The sequence below is a fragment of the Podarcis bocagei genome, assembly GCF_964188305.1.
Source record: "Podarcis bocagei genome assembly, chromosome: 3".
Classification (NCBI taxonomy): Eukaryota; Metazoa; Chordata; class Lepidosauria; order Squamata; family Lacertidae; genus Podarcis; species Podarcis bocagei.
Genome location: NC_138127.1, coordinates 31,954,413 through 31,978,480, shown reverse-complemented (window position 1 = coordinate 31,978,480; position 24,068 = coordinate 31,954,413). Strand labels below are relative to the sequence as shown.

General features: G+C 39.8%; 1 protein-coding gene across 2 annotated transcripts in view; it reads left to right on the top strand.

The window, feature by feature from the left end:
* MMS22L (MMS22 like, DNA repair protein) overlaps nucleotides 1-24,068 on the top strand; it is a 77,326-nt gene that overhangs the window by 15,332 nt on the left and 37,926 nt on the right. For both annotated transcript variants that reach the window (XM_081186540.1, XM_081186541.1), the window contains exons 9-14: nucleotides 1,322-1,435; nucleotides 1,912-2,091; nucleotides 4,752-4,814; nucleotides 8,776-8,895; nucleotides 9,550-9,776; nucleotides 11,641-12,150. In XM_081186540.1, the coding sequence (XP_081042666.1) occupies nucleotides 1,322-1,435; nucleotides 1,912-2,091; nucleotides 4,752-4,814; nucleotides 8,776-8,895; nucleotides 9,550-9,776; nucleotides 11,641-12,150 (1,214 nt within the window). The remainder of the gene's footprint in view (nucleotides 1-1,321; nucleotides 1,436-1,911; nucleotides 2,092-4,751; nucleotides 4,815-8,775; nucleotides 8,896-9,549; nucleotides 9,777-11,640; nucleotides 12,151-24,068) is intronic.

The following is a 24,068-nucleotide window of genomic DNA, read 5'->3' as shown; positions in this document are numbered from 1 at the left end:
TTAACACAGTTTGTTGTTATTTAGTCGTTATTTTACTTTGTATTTTAGCAATCTTATCCTTCTATGAGAACATATTTCTAAGTACTGTATCCGAAGAAAGCTTTGTTTGGAAGACTTTTAATATGCACTGAGTTTCCTTTGCCAATCTGCTACCTTCACAAGTTCCAGACAGCAAAAAGCTTATTAATAACTTGGGTGATGAAAACGTTAACCAATAGAAAAGACACCCTTGCAATTGTGTAAAGGCCAGTCTAGCGTGGCATGTAACAGCAAGCAATATATAGCTAAATATAATGCAAAATAGTGAAACTTTTTTTTTATTTAATTCTGAAAATAAATGGGAGTGGTATCTAGTTGCTGTATGTGGCTACAATACCACCTGCTGGTGGATCAAGGTAAAACCCACTTGATTAAAGATGGCAGACTAACAACTCATGAAATAGTACATTGTTTCAGAACAGAAGTAGTGATTTTGTTCTATCATGTGTTTCATTAGGGCAGTGCTGTTTGTTCAGCACAGAGTTTGCACTGGAAATGTGAGAGCTCTAGGTAATTTGTATAGCGCTTCTTAAATCTAAAATTAGCACACTTTGCTCTGAAGGTGCGTTATGCTCTGTAGAGTTTCCTTTCTAGCATGTATGTTTTGATTTGCAGCCTCAGTGTATTAGTAAGGTGAAAAAGCTCTTCATGAATCCTTTCACAAAAAGTAACAGCTATTTGTGGGATATGGCTTGTGTCCAGTTAGAGGCATAAATGCATCCCACTGCTGTTGGTGAATTGAGATATGAACCGTTTATAACCCAGCTGCCAATTCTCATCTGTTAGGGAGTTTTAAGGAAGAAATAGATAAGTATTTTATCTTTTTTTAAACAACAACAACAACAACAACAACAACAACCCTACTAGGTGGCAGGGGAAAACACAACTTTTATCACAGGCCCTTTTAAAAATATTAACTTCCTCTTTAACAACAACCCTCAATATTCAAAGTATGTTCCACTTTCTGGCTTATTTAATCCTTTCACATTTAGAGTTACCATACTTTTCCATGTATAAGATGAGGTTTTTTTACTCTAAAATAATGTTAAAAAACGGGGGTCTTCTTATACACGGATAGTTCATAGGGGTGACAGGTGATTGGTTGCACCCACGAGCTTGTCAGTGGTGATTTGGTGGGTGATTGGTGGCTGCGGCAAGGGCTGCTTTGGATTGGCTGCTGCTGCTGCGGTAATTGGGTGGGTGATTGGTTGCCGTGGCAAGGGCAAGTGTTCATATGTTAAATTCCACTATTTGCTCTGAGGAAGTTGTTTGTTCATCGCAGGTAAGGCCCTCTGAAGCTCTAACTAGTCACCACTACCCTTGCACATGTGTAAAAGAATTGTGGATTTTGCTTATTCATCTGCTCAATCACAGAAATAAAGGATCCCTTACAGAGGTAAGACTCGTTGCATGACTAGCATGGGTAATATTCTATGAAAACAATTGCATTTGAAACATTCAGATATTCATAGATGGATGAACAAATGTCCCAAACTATTTTATGTACTGTAAGCATTCTTTTACACTTGGTTCCGTTCTCTAATAATCTGTAAAGGGGTCTGTGTTCCTTTAGAGGCAGAATGTGGGGCAGGTGGGCATGGTTTGGGCCAAACTGCCTTACAGGGCAAATTGGTACTTGTGCCAGGTCTAATCAGGATCCTGGGGCAGTGGTTCCCCATGCCTGGTTTAAAAGGATCACTTTGAGAAGCGCAGCAAGTGATCTACCCACGGTTGTCTACAAGCTGGTAAAGGAAAGCAGCAACAGAAAAATTATTACAAGAGATGGACAGGGTGACTGGTATGTGTGAGCACTACATTATAAAATTGAACTTCTTTTTTAAAAAAAGCTGAGTGGCTTTCTTTTCATTGCAGTCTTTTTGGAGCTGTTTGAATAACATTCTAAAGGATGTATTTGAAAAAAAGAGGGATACAGAAGCAGTGTCCGCCTTCAAACCAATTCCATGCAAGGACTCCCTGACTTTTTGTTGGTGGCTTATAACTCACTTGGCATTACTTCACCATGTTGACCGCAATGGGAATGTAGATGAAAAGGTTGGTTTGTTTTTACTGCTTCCTAAATCCTCTCATAGATTTTTAAATGTTTACTTAGGCCTTGTGCCATACATAGATTTTTGGCACACATGCTGATAATGTTTGCATAGTGAGTTTATACCTTAAAAAGATACTCTCTTTTGTGATAGGGTAAAAAAAAAAAAAGGAAGAATCAGGATTCCTCTCTCCCAATCCCCACCTACCTACAAGTTTGGTTTTTTTACCCAGTCTCTCATGACATTATTTAGTGCTCAGGATCCTTACAAATACTAAGTCTAATATGGAACTGATAAAATAGTCCCACAGTATTTCCAATCTACACAGGTTTGAATTAAAAATGTTTGTTTTTTTCTTTACCTCCATGCCTTCTCTTGAAGCTGTAACTTATCTCCTACGCCTATTCTAACATGAGGGTGTGCCTGGCATGTGATAAACATATCATTGAACTGAGGAGACTGGGCCAACTTTCAGCTTAGAAAAATAAATCAATCACTGAGCTGCTGCCAATGAAATTTGGGCTGTTTACTGATTATTCTGAAAAAAGTTCCCAGCTCTCCAACTTCTGTCTCCTAACCCTAGACCTTGACTGAAAACCAACCTTTTGGGGCCAGGTGGGCACATTTTGAAATCTGAGATACTTTCATAGAAAACAGCTGGTTGGTTCAAGGTGGGTTTTCTTTTATTTTTTTTTAGGAAGGTGGAGTGTAAGGTTTTATAAATTAGATTCCTGTAGCTCTGTGAGAAGATATGCAGGATGGTACTAGTGGCAAGCTGGAAGAGATGGAATTTAAATAGGAAAGTTTCTCTGTCAATAAGAAAGTATGAAGCCTTTTTTAAAACTTAAAGAAGAGAACATATAGATCATATGTATCTTTCCTCAGCTACAAAATAGTCCACATTATCGTATCCTTAAAGGCTACATTCATAAATGTTTAAAACCAAATAGAATAGTAATATTACCACTTTTGAACATTGCAGGGGTCAATTTTAACGCTGCTCTGGGCTATTGAAATAGAGTCAGAATGACTTCAAGCTAAACATTCTTGCCTTTGAATTGTCTAAAATGACTACTTTGTAAGATATGCAAAGAGTGGTTTCCAGCTGAGCAGCTTAGCAGCTCAACAGGTGAGCCAGAAGAAGAAACTAGTTTTCTCCTGACATTGTTAAAAAGAAATACTACCCATATACTTAAAAGTTGTAGTCCAAGTTATGATTCTTTTACTAAACATGACAGAAGAATACAAAATGATCTTCCAAGCCCCTGGCTCCAGACCATACATGTGCTGTTTTGCACAAATAATAGTATAAATCTTTTTCTTAGACTTCAATGCTGTATGTAGTGTGAGAGTGAGAGTGGGGTGTTCTGGAATTGCTTGCATACTTTTTTTGTTTGTTTCAAAAGGCAAGGCTTCTTTTATCAAAATGAGCAAGCTGAAAGTGGGATATGGCAAACTGTTGACAATTTTCAATATGTCTTTGGTCTATTGGCTCAGAATTGTTTAATAAAGAACTTGTGAACTGCTTCATTGTCCTTCATTCAGGTGCAGGAAAACTTTTCTTCACTCTTTGTAGACCATTACATCTTATTACAGTGGTACCTTGGTTTACGAACTTAATCCGTTCCAGAAGTCCGTTCTTAAACCAAAATTATTCTTAAACCGAGGTGCCCTTTCCCTAATGAGGCCTCCCGTCGCCTGTGCCCTTCAACCGTTCTGATTCCATTCTTAGACTGAGGTAAAGTTCACAAACCGGGACACTACTTCCGGTTTTGCGGAGTTTGTAAACCGAATAGTTCTTAAACTGGGCTGTTCTTAAACCGAGGTATCACTATATACATTAAACAGGGGAAGTCTTGTAACAATGTTACCCACTCCCATGAAATTACTTGTGCTTAAGGATGGCTAGAACTAACTAATGGAACCAAATTTCGTATGTTGGTTGTGGTGTTGTAGAAAGATAGATTTGATAGCTACGATGCACATTAACAAGTTTCAGCTGCTCTTGTCAGTGCCAGATTTACGTATAAGCTAAACAAGCCATAGCTTAGGGCCCCACTCTCTTGGGGGCCCCTAAAAAATTTAAAGGGGAAAAAACTGGATGTACAGTTCCAAAATATAAGATAAAAAACAAATAAAATAAAACCTACATATTTGTTATGTGCAAATGGCTTTAGGTACCTATTAGGTCCATAAATTACCATTTAGCATATATTCAACATAAAAAGTGACAATTTGTTGTTGACAAGGACAGCTGGACATATAAAGGACCCCATTACCTTCAGTAGCTTAGGGCCTCATCAAACCTAAATCCAGCCCTGCTCTTGATACTTCAGAGGTAGTGCAGTAGGCATGTATTCTGGATTTTAAAAATTAAGAGTAAAAAACTGCAGTGTACTTCTAAGAAAAACAGGTAATTTTGCTATGTGTAATGAGTACTTTTTCTGGCCTATCCATACTACCGTAAAATATATTTGTTCTCTGTGAAGACAATAAATGTTTTGCCTATTAATCAAACTTAGTGGAGAAAAATGAGTGTTCTACATGCCCATTTGTAGCAATAATTAAAAGAAGGTAAATATCACTTAGCTTGCTATGCATAGCTCACTTAGTATTTGCTTGCCAAAACCAGATATTTATCATTCAATATGGTTTTTCATTCAGAAACCAATAGACTCTAACTGGTCCTTTGTGGAAGATCTATTGAAGCAGTCCATCAATAGTCAAGTAAGTATGTTAAGAATCACAGGCAAGTTTGATTGGGCTGATTTGGGGACAGAATGTGAAAATGATTTTATTCACCACATTGCTTTCAGAAATCTGGTTTCTTTAACTCAGGAGTACGAACAACCTTGATGATCTGTGTGAGCTAGGCTGCTGTGTAGTTTCTTTCTTGTTAGTGGTCATACTCCTGAGTGCTTGTGTTTTGAAGATAAATTGTCAGATAGGGTGGGGGGGCTGGGGAGAGATAATTATCGTGGACGTATTACTTGGTCCCTTTGACAAGATGTATTCCGAATAAGAACAGGATGCTTAGAAAATGTAAGCTCTATGCTGAATCTGAGGGTATCAGGTTGAGAGACGTGATGGGAGAGATAGTCTATTGCATTGAAAATTCAGCTATATCCTCATCACAGCAGGAAGGTGACTTGCCTTGCTGAGCAATTTGTCTTACAGGCTTGAATCAAACTCTTACTGATAAGGTTGTAGCTTCTGAGCACTCACTTCATACCTTATCATTTTTCTTTCTACAGAGCTGTTAATGCAGTACTTTGTGGCCCAGAGGTCAAAACTGACCTCCTTTTTAGAGTGCTTTTAAATATGCTGTACAGGTTAACACGTCCTCTGTAAAATGTGTTTTTAGGTTGCGTGGCACAAATTGTAATTTATGTAACATCAGCTATTACAAGAATTTCTTTAATTTGTTTGTATATTTATTGCATTTATGAGGTGTCACATAAAATTTACTGGGTGTCCTATAAAGATATGTAGCAGAGGACTGGAGGCCAAGTAACGGCTTTTCTTTTGGCTTTGTCTAGTCAAGAGCTACATTTAACACTACGATGGTGTTTTGTGATGGGAGTGAGCCTTGAACTTCCATGTTCTCTCCCTCTTTCTTCCCCTCTACTTCTGGCACAGCAGTGAAGAGATCAAAAACTTTCAATCAACCACAGTTTAGGGTTCCATCCAAACACTAAACTGTGGTTAATCTCACCTAAGGTTTGTTTAAAACACGCCTAATTCATAATTTGTGGTTTAAAGCTGACTTGTTTCAAATAAGACATGTTTAAAATTAGATGTAGTCTGATGGCTTCAAGTGGTCACATTTAATTTTAAAAAAAACACAGTGAAAGCTTGCAACTGCTCTCTGTAGCTGCTCTTCTGGAGGGGGGAATTTGTGAGCCCAAAGGCTTTGTGGGCTCATTTCCATGGTTTATTATATTGTCTTGACGGAGCCAAAATGTAAGCATGTTATGATACTGCATAGCATAATTTTAGTATATCATCTAGATTTTTTTACAGTGCATGTCTACACAAAAGTAAACCCCATTGAATTCAATTGGACTCACTACATTTTAAATGTTTATAGGACTACAGCTTTACTATTACTCTGCAAGCTGCTGTAATTATATATATTATATTAAAATTATATATTTCATATATAGAGAGAGAATAGGTTTTAGACGATTTAGCCAGTTTATTACTGCACTTGCAATAATTGTTGGGTTGTTGTTTTTTATAAAAAAATGCTGCTATTATAATTTGTTTTTAAGGCTAAACAGAGTGTTTGTTATAAGAACAATGTAGGACGTAACTGGCTGCTGGAGTTATGGGAAGTGTTTTGTAGAAATTAGATCCTTTACAAGACTGTTTTTGAGAAAGCTGTTTTCCACTTCTGGCTTAGCTATGCAATCAAATGATTTATCATGTGATGGATAAGAAAGAAGAGCTGCAGGTTATCCAAAACTATTTGTTCTTGTTTTATCTTGGAATAATTAATAATGTTTACCAATATGTCCTGTGAAAACTAAAAACTAAAAGGAAGTCCAAAATTAATATTTTAAAAACTTAGCATGTACCTACTATCCCATAAAGTGCACACCTTTCCTCGATTCAGGAGTTGTAAGGAAGCCATAGCTAATTATAGCTCCCTGCAATCTGCTTTTTGTGTGTGTTGCAGGTATGGTTTGGAAAAGGCATACAGTTACCAAATGGTGGTGTAGATGGATAGCACACGAAATCTTTAAATCACATTTGCTTCCACAGTAACATGTAGTTTTCTATGATTTTGAAGCACATAAGTTGCATTTTGGGTAGATCTAGCTGACATTCCTTCCAGGCTGCAAGTCCTTTCTATCATATTTTTTTAGCCAAGCGGCTAACTTAGATGCAGGTACTATAAATGTTTAGGGAACACTTCAGCCCAGTCCAAGATGATGCAGATCTGCTACAGAAATCTGAATATATGCTCCATGAAATTAAACTTTGATTGAGCTAGACTTATTGAGGGGGCTAATTACAAATCATGTAAGAGCAGCATGGAATAGTGGTTAGAGTGTTGGACCTAGTACCTGGAGCTCAGGGTTCAAATCCTGCTTAGCCACAAAGCCCATTGGGTGACCTTGGGCCAGTCACAGACTCCCAGCCTAACCAACCTCATAGGCTTGTTGTGAGAATAAAATAGGGGAATATACATGACCATGAGCACCATGAGAAAGGTAGGATACAAATGTAATAAATGTCATATAGCATGCAGTGAAGCAAGCTGAGCATCAGAGAAGAGAGTTTCCTCATCTACCTTTTGTCACTAGATATTGTGACTTTAGTATGTGGATTCCTTGCAGACTACTGACCAGTCAGATGTAGATGTGAGCAAAACCTATCCACCATTCCCTTCCAAAAGGAAAATGTGTGGGGCTCAGTAGGGTGCTGACCCATCTCAAAAAGCCACTGTAGGTCATAGTAACTGAAATTCTGAGTAACTGAAATTATTACTGTGGTACCTCCAGTTACGAATGGGATCCATTCCGGAGGCCTGGCCGCATCCTGAAAACTTTGTGACTGGAGGCACCCTTCTGCGCATTCACGCGGTACGATTGAGTGCTTCTGCGCATGCGCGCGCGGCGAAACCCAGAAGTATACACTTCCGGGTTTGCCGCATTCACAACCCAAAGTTTACTTATCCAGAGGGATACGTAAGCAGAGGTGTGACTGTACAGTCTTTGGGCAAGGATTTTTTTCTAAAAAGATAACATCGTTGCTTAATGATTTAGAATGCATGATTTGTATTTTTCAATCAATTAGGCCTAGGTATATTGAGTTCGTTCACACCATAGGGCTATATAAAAGGGGGCTCCCATGGTTCCTCTTCATTATAATGTCACATCAAGGAATGGAATCCGGGGAGAAATATGCAAGTGGATAATGGGTGGGACTACACTGATCTGAGTCAGTTCTCGCTTGTTTGTCTTAGAAAGTGGCTGTAATCTGAACACAGTTGAGGGGTGAAACAAGGATAATTCTGCGGTAGCACCATGCAGTCTTGACCTCAGAAATGAATGCAGATTGGCCCATTCCAATATAGTTTATAGAAAATTAGATTTAATTCTCCAGGCTTCAAGATGTTACATTCCTGGCCCACATGGGCATATGCATAAACGCCACATGTCACAAAGTGCTAATTACCAATATTATCTCGACAGAATCTTTGCAAGCTGAATGGGCCAGGATCAGTCTGCTATTCATAGGCCAGAATGTTCTTAGAACAAGCGTTTTTCTATTGTGTCCAGTGGGTCTTAGCCATTAGAAAGTGGTCTTGACACAATTCAGTATATAAACTTCTGTTTGGAATTTACCTAGAGGTGGCCTCCTTATCTGGGAATTACGCTCCAAATTATCTTTCATTGCCCCTGGCTTTATAGCTATATGATTCTAATGCATAAAAATGTAGGTAGAGTTTCAGTAGATGACAATGCTGGTACTTGTCAGATTTTATTTTCTAGATCACTGCTCATATTAATGGATTGGCTTGCTTCTAAACTAGAAATAACATTTGGGGAGGGGAGGGGGATATTCTCAGAATCCGAGGGCTTTATATTTGATTGTGACCAAGGTTGTTTTTACTATTAAAAGAAGAAGAAGCTTGCTAAATAAAACAAAACTGCATTTGAATGTCTTTGTTTGCTAGACTGGAATATTAGAGGAACAGTTACGAACGCATCTTCAGTGCTGTTTGACATTAAGTCGTATCTGGGATATGAACCTCTCAGCCATCACCATACTCTGGGAACATTATAGCAAGAATCTGGTTAGTAAATAACGTCCAAGAAAGCTGTAAGTGGGCACCCGTCACCTTGAGAAAGTTGTTATCTAGTCAAGTCTGCTTAGCAGTGGAAATGCTTATGGCCTCATTCCCCCTGCCAAAAAAAATCCCTCTACAGTTTCATTCATTTACAGTTTCCATCCCACTTCTTTCAAAAGGGTCTGAGTAGCTTCCCAATATCTACATTTTTCTTAAAGGGAGGGGGAAAGATACAGAAGAGGAAAGAGAGCAACACCCTCCTATCTGGCAATCATTCTCTGACATGAGTCTAGATTGTTCTTCCCCTTTGCCTCTGCTTCCACAGTTGTTTGCAGAATTCCTCCAGGAAGGAAGGGGGAAATGGGATCCCATCAGTTGTGATCTTCTAACCAAATAGATACAACCAAGCAATTCTTTCCCTTTTAAGTGTTCTTGCAGGCTGGGAAGCATTGCCTTCCCTTAGCCCCTTTTCATTCTGTAGTGTGTCTCCTTTGTGTCTGCAGTCACTGGACCTTTTAGTTTCAGCTGCCATTCCCACATGGTTATAGAAGAGCCTGGAATGGAGCAGTCTCGTGTAGAGGTAGCAATAAAGCCTTGTGCCAAGGAAGGGCATAGCTCAGCTGTAGCTTCAATATACTGTATTTTCTTTCTTTCTTTCAGAACAGTCACTTTACTATTCCTTGGTTTGGTCTCAAAGGTCTTGCAAATATTAGTAAAACACCCATGTCTATGTATGAGTCGGTGAAGAGATGTTGTGGCGACATGCATACTCCTGACATGTATACCACCAGCAATAGTTACCAATTTTTTCTTCACATTTTGGTACAAGTAATGAAGAAGGCAGTGAAGACCAATGGCACTCATCCCTGGAAGCAGATCAAAGGAAGGTACAGTGGCTTTTGCAGTTTTCCACATGTTGATACTTTCAGTGATTGACTAAATTTGTTTTATCTAAGAAGGTGTACGTCTGTAGTGTCAGTATTCATGAATTCTGAAATATTCCCCTATTCGTTTTTTTAATTATTATTTCATAAAAATTATTTTTAAAAATTTGATTATTTGGGGGGGGGGGAGGACCTTAAAGCTGTTTACAAAAACAATGAAGTTACCATTTAAAAAATACAACAATAATCGAAAATATACAGAAATTTAAAACCAAAACAGGTAAAGGTAAAGGGTCCAATCGTGACCGAATCTGGGGTTGCGGTGCTCATCTCGCTTTATTGGCCGAGGGAGCTGGCATACAGCTTCCAGGTCATGTGGCCAGCATGACTAAGCCGCTTCTGGTGAACCAGAGCAGTGCATGAAAACACCGTTTACCTTCCCACTGGAGGGGTACCTATTTATCTACTTGCACTTTGACATGCTTTTGAACTGCTAGGTTGGCAGGAGCAGGGACGGAGCAACAGGAGCTCACCCCGTCGTGGGGATTCGTACCACCGACCTTTTGATCGGCAAGTCCCAGGCTCTGTGGTTTAACCCACCGCGCCACCCGCGTCCCTAAAACCAAAATAAATTAGACTAAAGCCAATTAAAACTTACATGAAGCTTATAAATGTATTGTCGTTTTTTTATTACATCTGGACATTTTTTGGATAAAAGGATGATGGGTGAGGAAATGACTTCAGATGAGCCCTGCTGGATTGGACCAATGGCCCATCTAGTCCATCCTCCTCCTCTCACAGTGGCCAACCAGATGCCTATGGGAAGCCTCCAAGCAGGACCTGAGTGCAATAACACTCTCCTCCCTTTTGATTCTCAGTAACTGATCTTCAGAGGCACTCCACCTGAGTGGAGGAGGAGCATAGCCATCACAGCAAGAGCCGTCAGTCACTAGCTGGATCCTGCGCTCCACCCCTGCAGTAGAGTTCTTCTCACTCTTTCAGTATGCCTGGACAAAAACCTCCTATACTGTCAAATCTAAATGAGCCTTCAGGTGTTTTTGACAGCAACTCCTGTCATTCTTTACCAATGGATGTTCTGATTTGGGCTGAAGAGAGCCCCACAACATCTGGTGCATAAGAGTGTCTTAAGTAATACAGAGTAGACCCATTTAGAACTAATTCAGCTACATATCTAGTGGTGGTGCATTTACAACATGTACAATCATTATTTACAGTGGGAAGCTCTTCTGCACTGTCGTATTGAGACCTAGCTGCCCTATTCTGGTCTTTGAGCTACAGTGGTACCTCTGGTTACGTACTGAATTTGTTCCGGAGGTCTGTTCTTAACCTGAAACAGTTCTTAACTTGAGGAACCACTTTAGCTAATGGAGCCTCCTGCTGCCGCTGTGCTGCTGGTGTGAGATTTCTGTTCTCATCCTGAGGTAAAGTTATTAACCCGAGGTACTACTTCTGGATTAGCGGAGTCTGTAACCCAAAGTGTTTGTAACCCGAGGTGTTTGTAACCTGAGGTACCACTGCATTTGTCCGCTGAATACCAGTAGTCTCTGTGAAGATGAGAGATGGCTAGAACAGCTGGCAGAAAATATTGTTGAATCCATTCTTCTTGAGGTGTTTGCAGTTCATGTTAGCACAGTCGACTTCCCAGTTTTTTCATCTGGAGTACTCTGGTTCCAGACAACTGGTGGTTAAGGATAGGCCCACAACTCACCTTGAGCAGAAAGAAATTCAGCAAGGTCATTTACCATTACGGCAGTTCTTTGGAAGGCAGGTTAATGGAGCTTATTGAAGGAAAGGCAAAATACAAAAAAAAGGTTTTAAGGAAAGTGTCTTTGTGCTTCTTTTGCAGGATTTATTCCAAATTCCACCAGAAAAGAATGCGAGAACTGACGGAGGTGGGCCTGCAGAACTTTTTCCATCTTTTCCTCGTGTTGGCAGCTATAGCAGAGACAGAGGACGTTGCCAGCCGCGTGATGGAACTTCTGCATTTCCTTAGTCCAGTTTCTACGAGCCTTTCTCTGAGAGCTTTGATCTGGAAGGGCTACTTTGCCTTCATCTTAACGTATGTTGAAAGGAACATGGATATCAGTGTGCTAGCTGAGGAAGTCTCGAATGACTTCCACAAAAAGGCAAAGGAATTCTTAGTTGCCAGAAATGACCCCTTGCAGAAACAAAACCTCTGGGTGCTGCTTTCCACTTACGTTGATGGTGTCCAAGAAGTTTTTGAGACCAGCTGCCACTTGCACCTTTCCGAAGAAAAGCTGCTGAATGATGGGTTTAGTATGTTGCTGCCTGGTTGCCGAGGAGCTGAACTTGCAAGAGTGTTTAGTTTCTTGCAAGATGTTCTGTTCAGACTGAGGTAAGAGGTTTTTTTTTTAATTCATATCTTCTGAAGGTTTTTTTCTGCTTCAAACTTCTTTTATCAGATTTCTCGCACATTGACTTTCATACACCTACAGTGTAATACGTGTAATTTATAATTGATTCATTTTAAATAATTTTATCCCACTTTGCAGCATAAAAGTTTTGGGTGGCAAAGAACAGAAATGATAAATTCATTATAACTTAAATTAATCAGAGGGCTAAGGCATGTAAGCAGAAGGCATGGATTCTTTAAATTATGAATTAGCGTGATGAAGATGTTGGATCCATTTTGGTACAAACTTACCATATTCATCCAAAGAAACATAGAGGCTAACTCAAACTCTAAAAGGTGAAAGCCACAAAACTGAAAACAGTCTACCAGTGTGATAAGTCTCCTGTTTGAGGCCTGACTTGGACTGCACAACAATAGTGTTTCAAGTATCTGGCCACCATATGGAATGAGAGTATTGCATTCACCTTGGTGTGTTTTGAGAATTTAAATGGAAGAATGCAAGAGATGTTAAGGGCTGATGAACACATGTTGATCACTTCTTGATGGCAGTATTAAGTGATGACTTGCGTCAGCGGTAGCTGTTCTGCCCCACATAGTATGGTCAGTAGTCAGGGATGATAGGAACTTTGGTCCAGCAATAACTGGAGAAAACCATATTGCTTACCCTTGACAGTCACTGTTGACAGACAGCATCGTATTGCTTTTTAATGGATTTGAATCTCACTTGTATGGCAAGTCAGTAAATGAACGATATGTACGAACGAGTACAGCAGCCTTGTATTTCATCGGGGTTGCAAAGCAGGGACAAAGCTCTGCTTTGCTATCCTATAGGCTTGCATACTGGCCATGGAAGAAGTGGCTTCACTTCCTTTGTGATCAATATGGAAGCTGACTGGAATGGTGAAGTGGGGCAGAGCGCTCTGCTTCACTGGCATGCTAGCCGACTGGATTGGTGAAGCAGCTCTTCTGTCTCTTTTGAGCAGTAGCAATAACTATTGCCTCCACTGTCTTGTGCAGGAAGCAGGTCAAATTGCTCTCCTGCCTTCTGCAAGCTGGGCAAGCTGCTTGGCTCGTGGGATTCCATGGATCCCGGTGCAGCTTGAAAATAATAGAAGAGGTTTGACAATTGCGTGCTTACAGAGGCAAGGGTGGGAAGGAACACACTGCTTTAATGCTGAGCTAATAAATGTGTTGCCCTCCAGATGTTGCTGGAATGCCGCTCCTAGCATCCCTAGCCATTGGCTATGCTGACTGGGACTGGTGGGAATTTGATTCCACCAACAACTGGAGGGCAACACATTGGATATTCCTGGCTTATTGAAATGTAAGATTTTGGCATTCTCATTTGCTTCTGAACTTATACGCAATTGTATATTCATCATTTCTGTTGTAGATCTGGCGCGCGCGTGCGCACACACACACACACACACACACACACACACACACACACTTTTTATATATTACACATACCTGTTTGTAGAGCTTTTGCAATATTTCACGTAGCCCCAAAGTTCCTGCTTAGATAAAAACGACATAAAACAGGAGAATGGCATGGTGACTAGTAAAAATTGGAAGGATAGTGTCTCATCACTAATCAGTTTTGCCTTGATTTATTGATACAGTTTACAACCTCCAAACTGTCCTTTCCGCAATAAACATATTTCTGTCCACTAATTCACATTGGAGGCAGCTCTTCAATTTGAAGGGGGGAAAGCTGCCTTGGGGAGGTCAGAAGACATCTTCCCTTGCCGTCCTGACACAAGCCCTAATGAGGCAGTTATTGATTGGTCACTGTAGAAATCTGAGGATTTGTGGGGGAGGAGCGCTAGAAAATATGCATTATGAACAGTGGGAAGAAACTGACCTGCATGTTTACCTTAAGTACTTTGTTACTGTCTGGATAGTTTGACTTCTGCTGTCACTAGCTTGTAAATCCAAGGACAACTGATTATTTTTTTTTCCTGGCTGTCTTTGAACAAAGATAAAGTGTTTGACAAAGGGTAGGTGATTTATTAGGAGGGTCTTTGTAAATTGGTTTAACTTGGTTTTTAAAAAGTGCAGACTATCCAGATGCAGAAGACACACTCTGGAACTGTACAAAAGCATTGCACATGCTACCTTGGAAAAGGTCCTTTGGTCTTGAATGGCCTGCATAGTCCAACAGAGATGTATTTTTGACATTCAAATAACATGAAATTCTTAATTTGAAAAAGTCTTAAATGTTGTATGAATTAATGATAGCTGTGAAGTTCTGATTCCAACTGCATGCTTCTTCACTACCTGATTGGAAAGCTCCTTCCTAGCTGATTGCTGTCAACAGGACCAGCCCTAATGTTAGGCAAAGTGAGACCTCAAGTAGCAAATGCTGGAAGATAGGGAGCAACAGTAAGGTAGGGGGGACAGAATAATTTATATTATTTAAAAGCATTTCTAACCTTCCCAGCTCACAAGAGCCTGGGGGTAGAGCGCAATAAAACAAGGCAAAGATATAGTGTGTCAGCAACACAGCAATATAAACAAAAAACAGAACAGGAAATGAACAAACCAGAACGACATACAACAAATCAGGATAATTACTGAATGCCTGAGTAAGCAAATACATTTCAGCTGGTGGCAAAAGCTCACCAGTGATGACACCAACTGAATCTCAGAAGAGAGGAACTTTCACAAACATGGTGCAATGGCAAAGGAGGTCCTTTCTCTGGATACAGATGCCATGTCCATTTGGAAGAACTAATAGGGTCTCACTTGTAGTAAGGTCAGTATGGGAGAAGGAGATGTGCCTTGAATCTCGCCATGTTAGTAGTAAGCTGGTAGCCACTGCAGCTGCTTCAGGACAGGTGGTATGCAGTCCCAATATACATGTGCTGACATGGCAGGAATCTTCTCTTTCTCACCTGCCCCCTTTCCCAGTCATGAGGAACAGTGCTACAGGAAAGCATCTCCAGTGCCACTTGGTGATTTTGTGAAGGGGTCCTTAAGATTTCTGTGGTTCATTTGTGGATGAGATGAGTAGATAAAATTAGATTGTACTTAAGGTCAACCAAACCTTCCTTTCATGTGCTGTGCTTGGCCATCAGTAGCATATCAATAAGCATTTGGGTGGCTTGTGAAAGATTTCTCCTCCCTGGAGTTTCACCAGAAACTAAGTCAGGTTTGGGTGATAGCCAACTATAGTCATACTTTGCATAGATGACTGAAAGCAAGTATGGGTGTTACTTAGTTAGATACCACCCTTTATGTTTGTGCTGGTAGTTGGTAGCCAGAGGGTTTATTCTAATGGGCTTCAAATTCATATCTCTATTTTTATTTCTCTGCTTTTCAGCATGTTACCCTTCCCTAATCATGAAGTGCTTAATATTTTTAAATAAAATTAATACTTCTTGCAACTTGAAAATGAACATGATGGTATAACTGTTTACTGACCCTAGTAAATGAATACAATATGCAGTATTTTGACAAAAGATATGAGGCAAATCCATAAACCTGTTATATTATTGGCTGCGCTTGTGCTAATGTATGCATGTATGTTGGGTTTTTTAAAATGATTTTAGGTTGTTTTGCTTCGGTGCTATTTTTAATATGGTTTCAATTTTTTAAAATATCTATAACTGATTGGTGTGGGGTTTTTTAGTTGTATCTGTCTGTTATTTATTCATTTTATAAACCGCCTTGGGTTCCACCTTGAGAGAAAGGCAGAATGTGTTTGCGTGTGCGTGTGTACATATACAAACCATATAATAATATTTATTTCCCAATTGTATAAAAGCAAAATGCACATAGCAATATTGTAGCCCAGTGTGGAGAATCTGTAGCTTATTCTTTGTGGGTCTGCCAAGAATAGGGTTATAGAGCAATACCCTTGGCCAGATTAATAACATGCATTCTTGGCTGCCTCTCTGATTTGGCAAAGGAGCAAATGTCTCGCTGTAGCAATCCTTCCTGTTTTAAGATCCAGGTGGGAATAAGATATCAGCCCTTGCACAAATGTAATATTTCTGCCAACTGTACTGGGTGTAATAGTTCTAGGACTGTCAGAATGTGCAGGTAAGTAGGAAGTGAGATCACTGATTAAAGAGAGAAGCGGCTCCCTGTAGGCAGTTAGTTAATAATAACTTCATATGCCACTTTTCTGCTAACCCAAGATGATGGCTCACAGGAGCATTCCTTTATTGCTGATTAAGTAGCATTATGAAAATACTGACTTGGCTGTGTTAACTAAATGCCTTGGTATTTAAAGCTTAGAATGTCAAATAGTTGTAGCAATCCCCTTTAACACATCACATAGAGTTTCTGGAATCACATTTCAAGTCTCCCTTCTTCCTTTTATTTGAGGTGATAGTAGAAATGGCATTTTCTCCCCCATTTTGCGGAGTGAGGCATAGCCAACAGCTGTACTTTAATTATAGCCATTCATGCTGCTGTGTTAAGGGACTGTCATCCTTTCCATTATAACTCCTTTTATTTTCAAGGATTTATAACACAGCTATGAAAATTTGCTCTTGGGCTAAAACGTGATTCGTGAGGTCTTGTAAGAGTGTTCGCTTTTTCCCTATTTCTTTTTTCTTAAGCAAACATTAAAAAGCTCTCACTTTGCTTGAATATAGCCTTCATGTTGAAAAGAGGAGGGGGGAGAGAGAAGAACTGGATGCTTTCTAGAATATTCTGTTCGTTTCTCTCTGAAACAGTTTCCCATTCTGTACTTGCATCTAGTATCTAGAGCAGTAATTTTCAAATTCTGTGCTGCAAGATCATTTCTAGCATGCTCCGAGAAATAAATGAGGGTTCCTTGATCTGTCTTGATTTCAGTCTTCATCTCATGGGTAAAACTGGATGGTTTAATTACGCTCCAAGTAACAAAACAAAAGCCACAGGATTACCTTACCTGTGAAGGAAGCACTCCCACAATAGTGATTTACACAGGAATTCAAGGGGTATGATTTCCAACAACCTGATTCTATTGTACACAAAACAAACAAACAAAAACTTCTAGTGGATTTTAGAGCATAGTAGTAGTCACTATTAATTCAGAGCTAAGAGTGCCTCAGCTACCAGAGTTTAGGGCAGGGGTCAGCAAACTTTTTCAGCAGGGGGCCGGTCCACTGTCCCTCAGACCTTGTGGGGGGCCGGACTATATTTTGTAAAAATAAATGAACGAATTCCTATGCCCCACAAATAACCCAGAGATGCATTTTAAATAAAAGGACACATTCTACTCATGTAAAAACACGCTTATTCCCAGACCGTCCGTGGGCCGGATTTAGAAGGCGATTGGGCCGGATCTGGCCTCCGGGCCTTAGTTTGCCTACCCATGGTTTAGGGTAATACTGGCACAGAGAGAGCTCTTCTGCAAGGTACAGTTATTTGGATGGGATATTTGAAACACTGTAAATCTAAAATGGGTACCAGCAAATGACTTTAAAATTATTGTTGTAAGGGGAATTTTCACAGCTTGTGAACTCTGAATATGGTGTGAGAGAAGTAGGAAACAGGCATAAATCAACGATAGAACAAATGAATTGCATGCAGGGAGGTCCTAGAGTAATTCCCTGAAATCTCTAGGTAGGGCTGGGAAAGACTGATGCTTGAAACCCTGAATGTTGGGAATCACATGTGAGATACCCATGCAGCAGAAGTTGCCCCCAGTTCCAGTCTCCACACAGAAGCAGCTTAAAAGGTCTAAACTAGTTTACTGCTGCAGAAGATAAGGCTTCAGTAATACAGTTGCAGACATTGATATCTATGGACAGTTTGTAGGCTTTTCAGATACAGATACAGATATAGATATATTTAAGTACCAAGTATCTCTGTTGCTCCAGCAAGTCAAAACGTAACACAGTCAGACTTACTTCTCAAGATTGACCCTGACACACCAAACTGGCATGCCTTAATCCCTTATAGCAGTGGTTTTCAACCAGTGTTCCATGGCACCCTGGGGTGCCTTGAATGATGGATGGGTTGCTGGCCTCTGTCTCTCTTTCCTTCCTTCCCTCCTCTGATGCCCTCTCGTGTCTCTGCCTCCCCAAGGCTTGCACAGCTGTTTATCGCAGTATAAGCTATAAGCTCCACAGGTGAATGGTGCCTCTGGGAGGCACCTCTCTTTGGGGCAGGGGAGGGGGGGAGCTCAAAGACCAGGTACGGCAGGAGCAGCTGCCTGGAGGACTTCTGGGGAGAGGAGAGGATGCTGAGGAAACACTCCACAAAGGAGGGTGTTCGAAGCAGAGTGAAAAGCTGCCAGCTCTTCAGGCAAGGGGTGACATAACTAGCTCTTGGGCCCCACAAAGAACGTAGTTGGTTAAGGGAGCTGTGGACTCAAAAAGGTTGAAAACCTCTCACTTATAGAGACAGCACTGGGCTGTTACCATAGCAATGGATTTGACTGACCTTGCACCTGTTGGCTTAGCTCATTCATGCAATGATTTATGCTCATGAAAGCAATTGGGCCTTTTCTACAATGGCTCCCCATTTGTGGATTGCTGTGCACAGGGAGGCTCCCCTGGCACCTGCATTACATATCTTTAGGTACCAGGCAAAAACATTATCCCAGGCCTTTGGCTAATTAATCTATGGCCTTTTAATGGATGGACGGTGTTGTTTTTGTTCATTGCTATGGTGTGTATTTTTGTAATTTTGTAATTTTATATTGCAAACTGTATAGAAATATAATAATAATAATAATAATAATAATAATAATAATAATAATAATAATAATAATAATAATATAATATATCATTTGCTTCCACAGAACATGTGTATTCTTTATACATATGTCTCCGTGGCTACACTAAGAGAAATCTAGCAATATTAAAAAGGGCACTGTGAAAGGAAATGGATTTAACTAGTGGCTGTTGTAGCTGTTAAAGCCTGAAGCATATTGAATTTGCAATTTAGGAGGGCAGGAGGCATGTATAGAAAACATTGCAAAAAGCTTGACTGAGGATTAAAATTATAAAAGGTATATAGCGAAGACTTTGAACATTATGTAAAGTTTATGTGGATATATTTTGGAAATGTGAAGCTTAAGATACCTTTAGGTTTGTAGGGAACAAACCCTTGATAATAGAAGGAACAGTGTCTATCAACACTCTGGACATCATTGCGCTTTCGTGCAGGTCTGCAGATTAATTTTTATATTTTTGTGGAGCTTGTAAACTTGTAGTTTATAATGACACTCACTGAGCCTTTGGATAAAACTGAGCTGTAGGAAAATGTAGTGGTCAGAGGTGCTAAACTTCTCCTTTGGTTAGCTTTTGTGTCATAGGGTCAATAGAGTTGTGAGCTGTTGTAATTTAAATATATTGCAGACTGAAAAAACAACAACAACAGTATTTAAGGTTTATCTGACAACATTTCCCCCCTTAGCCAGAGCACCATTCCAGCAAAAATGGTTGTCTCTCTAATATACATTCTTCGATAGCTAGACTGTTGCTAAATCAACAAATAAGAGTGTATATTCATTATTGTTGTAGTGCACCCTGTAGTTCTTCAGACTGAGTGTGGAATTTCTACTTTGTATCTTTACTATGGAAATATATACTTGGTGGGGTTTTTTTTGGGGGGGGTTAGGGGGAGGGGGTTGTGTTACACTTTGTCATCAGAAATGCCCTGTGGGAAGCCCTCCGAGCCCATCAGGATACTTTCTTCTTCTTCTCTTTTTATATCATTGAACAGATAAGCTGATAAAGAGAATGCAGAGAAGTGTTTTTTACTCTGGGGTTTCAATATTAGCCCTTGAACAATATATTTTTCCAATATATTCATCTTCCTGAATACTATTGTCAGGGGGGAAACGTAATAGGTCTTAGAATTGAGTTGATCTTTGCCATAAGCTAAGTCTTCCTTCAAAAAAAAAAGGTTTGTTTTCTCGTTTTCTCCATCTCTATAAAGATGCTTAGAGTGCTATTTGTTCAGTCACAGGTCGTTGCCTCTGATTTAGGAAGATATTTATGCCATGGACCTTAGATACAGTGGCTGTTCTGGTCTTCTTTACATGGATATGAGAGGCTCTTCTTGCCACACAGTAGAAGTTGACATTGACATCACAGAAATGGTAACGATAGCTGTCATGTGAGCACTGAGCACTCCCCCGGTATTCCCCCCTTTTCTGAAAGGTCTCCCAACTCTCTGAAACATATTTATTTATTTATTTATTTATTGAGTGGGTAGGAGGATGAATCTCTTCCACAAACAGCATTTGTTTCACCAGCAGATAGACACTGTTGTGTTTCACCCAGTGTTTATAAGCAAATACTGTATTTTTCCATGTGTTAAGACTAGGTTTCCCCCCCAAAAAATAATGTCCAAAATTTAGGGGCGTCTTATACACGGATAGATCTTTCCCCATTTTCTTAAATCGGAGTCCCCCAAAATAGGGGGCGTTTTATACATGGGGGTGTCTTATAAGGGGCGGAAAATAGAGTCTTAACACAGAAATAAAATAGCAGTATACAAGTTAGAGGGAATCACCTTTCTAAAAAGGCATTCCACAGAGGTTCACCGTATTTAGCTTTCACACTCTACTTTAGAAGCTATATTATGTTTGTGCCCGTATACACCCCCCAAAAACAAAACACGTGTTTTCTGTCCTCTTCTTTGGGAGAAATAATTATATACATTTGCAGTTTTTATTTCCTTGCTTAGCCAAAAAAATTAATGAACAACTTTATTTTGATTTAAATAAAAGCTTTATTTTGGATGCTCCTTTATTTTAACTCTATTATTCATAACATTTTACAGCATTTACCCCCAAAACACACACACACACACACACACACACACACACACACACCCAAGCACACAAACGCCCTCCCAGGAGTGGTATGATTAAACAATGAGCTGGAATCCCAAAACTCTTCTGTCTCACATTCCCTGGCTAAGTTGCATCATAGAGATGAAGAGAATCATCTCTTATTGCGGTTATGTTCAAGATAGCCTAAAACAGCTGGAGGGGCCCCTTGCTCTCTTAAGGCTGCATTGCCCAGTGCAGCTCGCTGAAAGATAAGAAAATGCTGATCTCAAAGAGGGTAGCTGTGAAAATGCATTGCTCTGCCTAGGCTACTACCATGTCAAAAGTTGCTTCTTTTCTTCTCTGCTGTAACCATTTTATCTAGCAAACCTGCTCTGACGCTTGTTCTGTAACCTACCTGTCAGCTATACATGATTTACTGTTGTGAAAGACTAAATCCACCAAATATGCTTTGGGGGGGGGGAGAGAAAAGTACAAAACCATTTCAGTGTATACGAGCACCTGCTGCTCATGGCTCATAGTTGTTTAGAAAAATATGTGATCCCTGAAGAACATCAATGTACATATATTTTCTGGTTGAAGCACTCCACTTTTGAAACTACAGGTTTTTTTTCCCTTCAATGAACTTTCCTCTTCATATTTCTTTTCTTTGCAGGTGGTGGTGGGGAAAATAGCTATTTATACAGATTTGCGGGATTTCTCCCCTCCCTCTTATTGAACAAAGAGGGGGGAAGGGATGCAGTGATAGTTAAAATAAAATAAAATCTAATTAGCATTGAAATACCTTGATTTGGATTGCTGCTTCTTTAGCTTGGAAGACCATATAGATAGATAGACAGATAGATATCTTTGTCTTTAGGATAACTTGCCAGATTTAAGGCTTATTTAAAATGAAAAGAAAGCTGAAGCAATTTTCTTTATTCCATTTCAGTCTCCTAAGGCCTATTTCCCCCTGGTGAGCTCATAGCAACAGGGGGGTTTAAGGGAATTCAGCTTTCTGCAAATTAATGTCTCACATCATGAAAATTCAGGACTTCCCCCCCTCCTTCCTATCTTGAAAAGTAATACAGTGAGTGCGAGTATTATTTCTTGCCAGCGGGTGGAAGATGAATGATTTTGTCACAGTTTTACTGCTTGATGAGCAGTGTCCTGAGGGTCAGGCTTAAGTCTGTGTCACTATGCTGCTCATTACTCTTGAGCTAAATAAGGGCTGATTGGATCTAAATTGCCTAGCACATGGGCCACAGATGAGCTCAGTGAGTAGGGGATGACCTGCTATTCAGGCTGGGAGTAACCCCGGTGTGCAAATGCTGCATTAGAACACCGTGGGAGAACGAGAGGCTACTGACTGCTGCCAGCAAAAGAAATCGAAATGTAAAAAACTCTTTGATGCTGCAGTGTTAGAATTTGAAATGTAGGAAGTGACAGGTTGATGGTACTTATCAGCTTTGGCTGGATTAGAGAACAGTGTCATCTTGCTTATATAATGACAGAAGAATGAAGCAAGTTCCCAACCAGCCTGCGCTGCCTGCACCCGGTGGCTGCTGTCAGACTTGATGCTGCCTCCTACTGGCAGCCTTAATGCTAGAAGTGGCAATGGCATTGACAAATCTATGGTGATGATACACTTTTAATTATTATTTTTTTAGTGTTCCAGAAACTGGAATGAGAAGAAATGTGTGTGTGTCTTTTCTCCAGTACAAACAAAAATGGGAGAAATAATGCCGTGCATTTCTAGGGTGTAATAGTCCTTTATAAAATACTTGGGAAAGGAGGCTTTGATAATGAGGGCTATGCTAAGATATTCTGCCTTCATTTTTTATTCAAAAGATAAGCACATTCTTTTATTTATTCTGTCTCTTTGGGAACGGTTTGTGCTGGTTTTAGAACTGTGATTCCAGAGGATAAACTTGAATGAAAGCTTGCTCTTTCCTCCACTGGAGGTTTTTAAACAGAGGTTGGGTGGCCATCTGTCATGGGTGCTTTAGCTGTGATTCCTGCATTGCAGGGGATTGGACTAGATGATTCTTAGGGATCCCTTCTAAGTCTATGATTCTATAATTCTATTAAATAACATTGAGAGTACTGACCTTGGATTTCAGCAATTTGAAGAATGCTTTGAACACTGCTGTGTTTGTCTGGTTATGTTTAGTGTACTTTGGGCATTGATCTTAGCACCTCCGCTTGTTGACAGATCTGTGATCAGATCTGCACCCTCCTTTTATTCTGTTCTGATGCCAGTTGGGTTATTTGAGAAAACTCTGTGCTCATTTAAATTTTTCAGTTCATGGGTCAGAGTGCACTTCATCAGATGAATGATGTATTATCTGAGTTGTGTATATGTGTGTACATATGGAATACAACACATAGACACACACACACACAAAAAGATTGGATGGAAGTTAGAAGGAACTGAAATACAAGAAGCGACAGTGGTATTCTTAGACAATGTCTCATGGACTTTTATGAGAAAGACAATAGAGACTATGAAGTTTGGAACAGAATTTACCAATGCGATAAAAGCAATATATACTGAAAATGGACCAATATAATAATCAATGGCAGCACAGCAGATAAATGAAGCATCAAGAAAGGAACTAAAGAAGGCCGTCCCTTGTTGCCATTGCTCTTCATTTTAATATTGGAAGTCTTAGCCAGAAAAATACAAGAGGACAACGATATAAGTGGAATCCGAGTGGACAGTGAGCCCATAAGCTAAAAACCTTCGTCGATGATGCAGTGATGATGTTGGAGCACCCGTTGAAAAGTTTCCCAAAGGCATTGGAAACTACAACAAAATTTGGCAACCTAGCTGGATTTTATATAAATAAGGAAAAGACTAAGATGATAGTTAAAAATTTAGAACCACATGTTAAAGAAAGACTGGAAGCCAGATCATGAATTAAAATAGGGAGGGGGGAGATTATATATTTGGGGATATGACTCAGCCAAAAAAATGAACCTTTTCCAAGACAATTACTCAAAAATTTGGAATGATATTGAAAAGGACCTAGAAAATTGGAGTAGAATGAATCTCTCCTTTTTAGGAACAATTTCTGCAGTCAAAATGAGTATCTTACTCAAGATGGTTTTTTTATTCCAAACATTGCCATTGATAAATAGTTCCAATTGCTTTAAGCAATGGAAGAAAGAT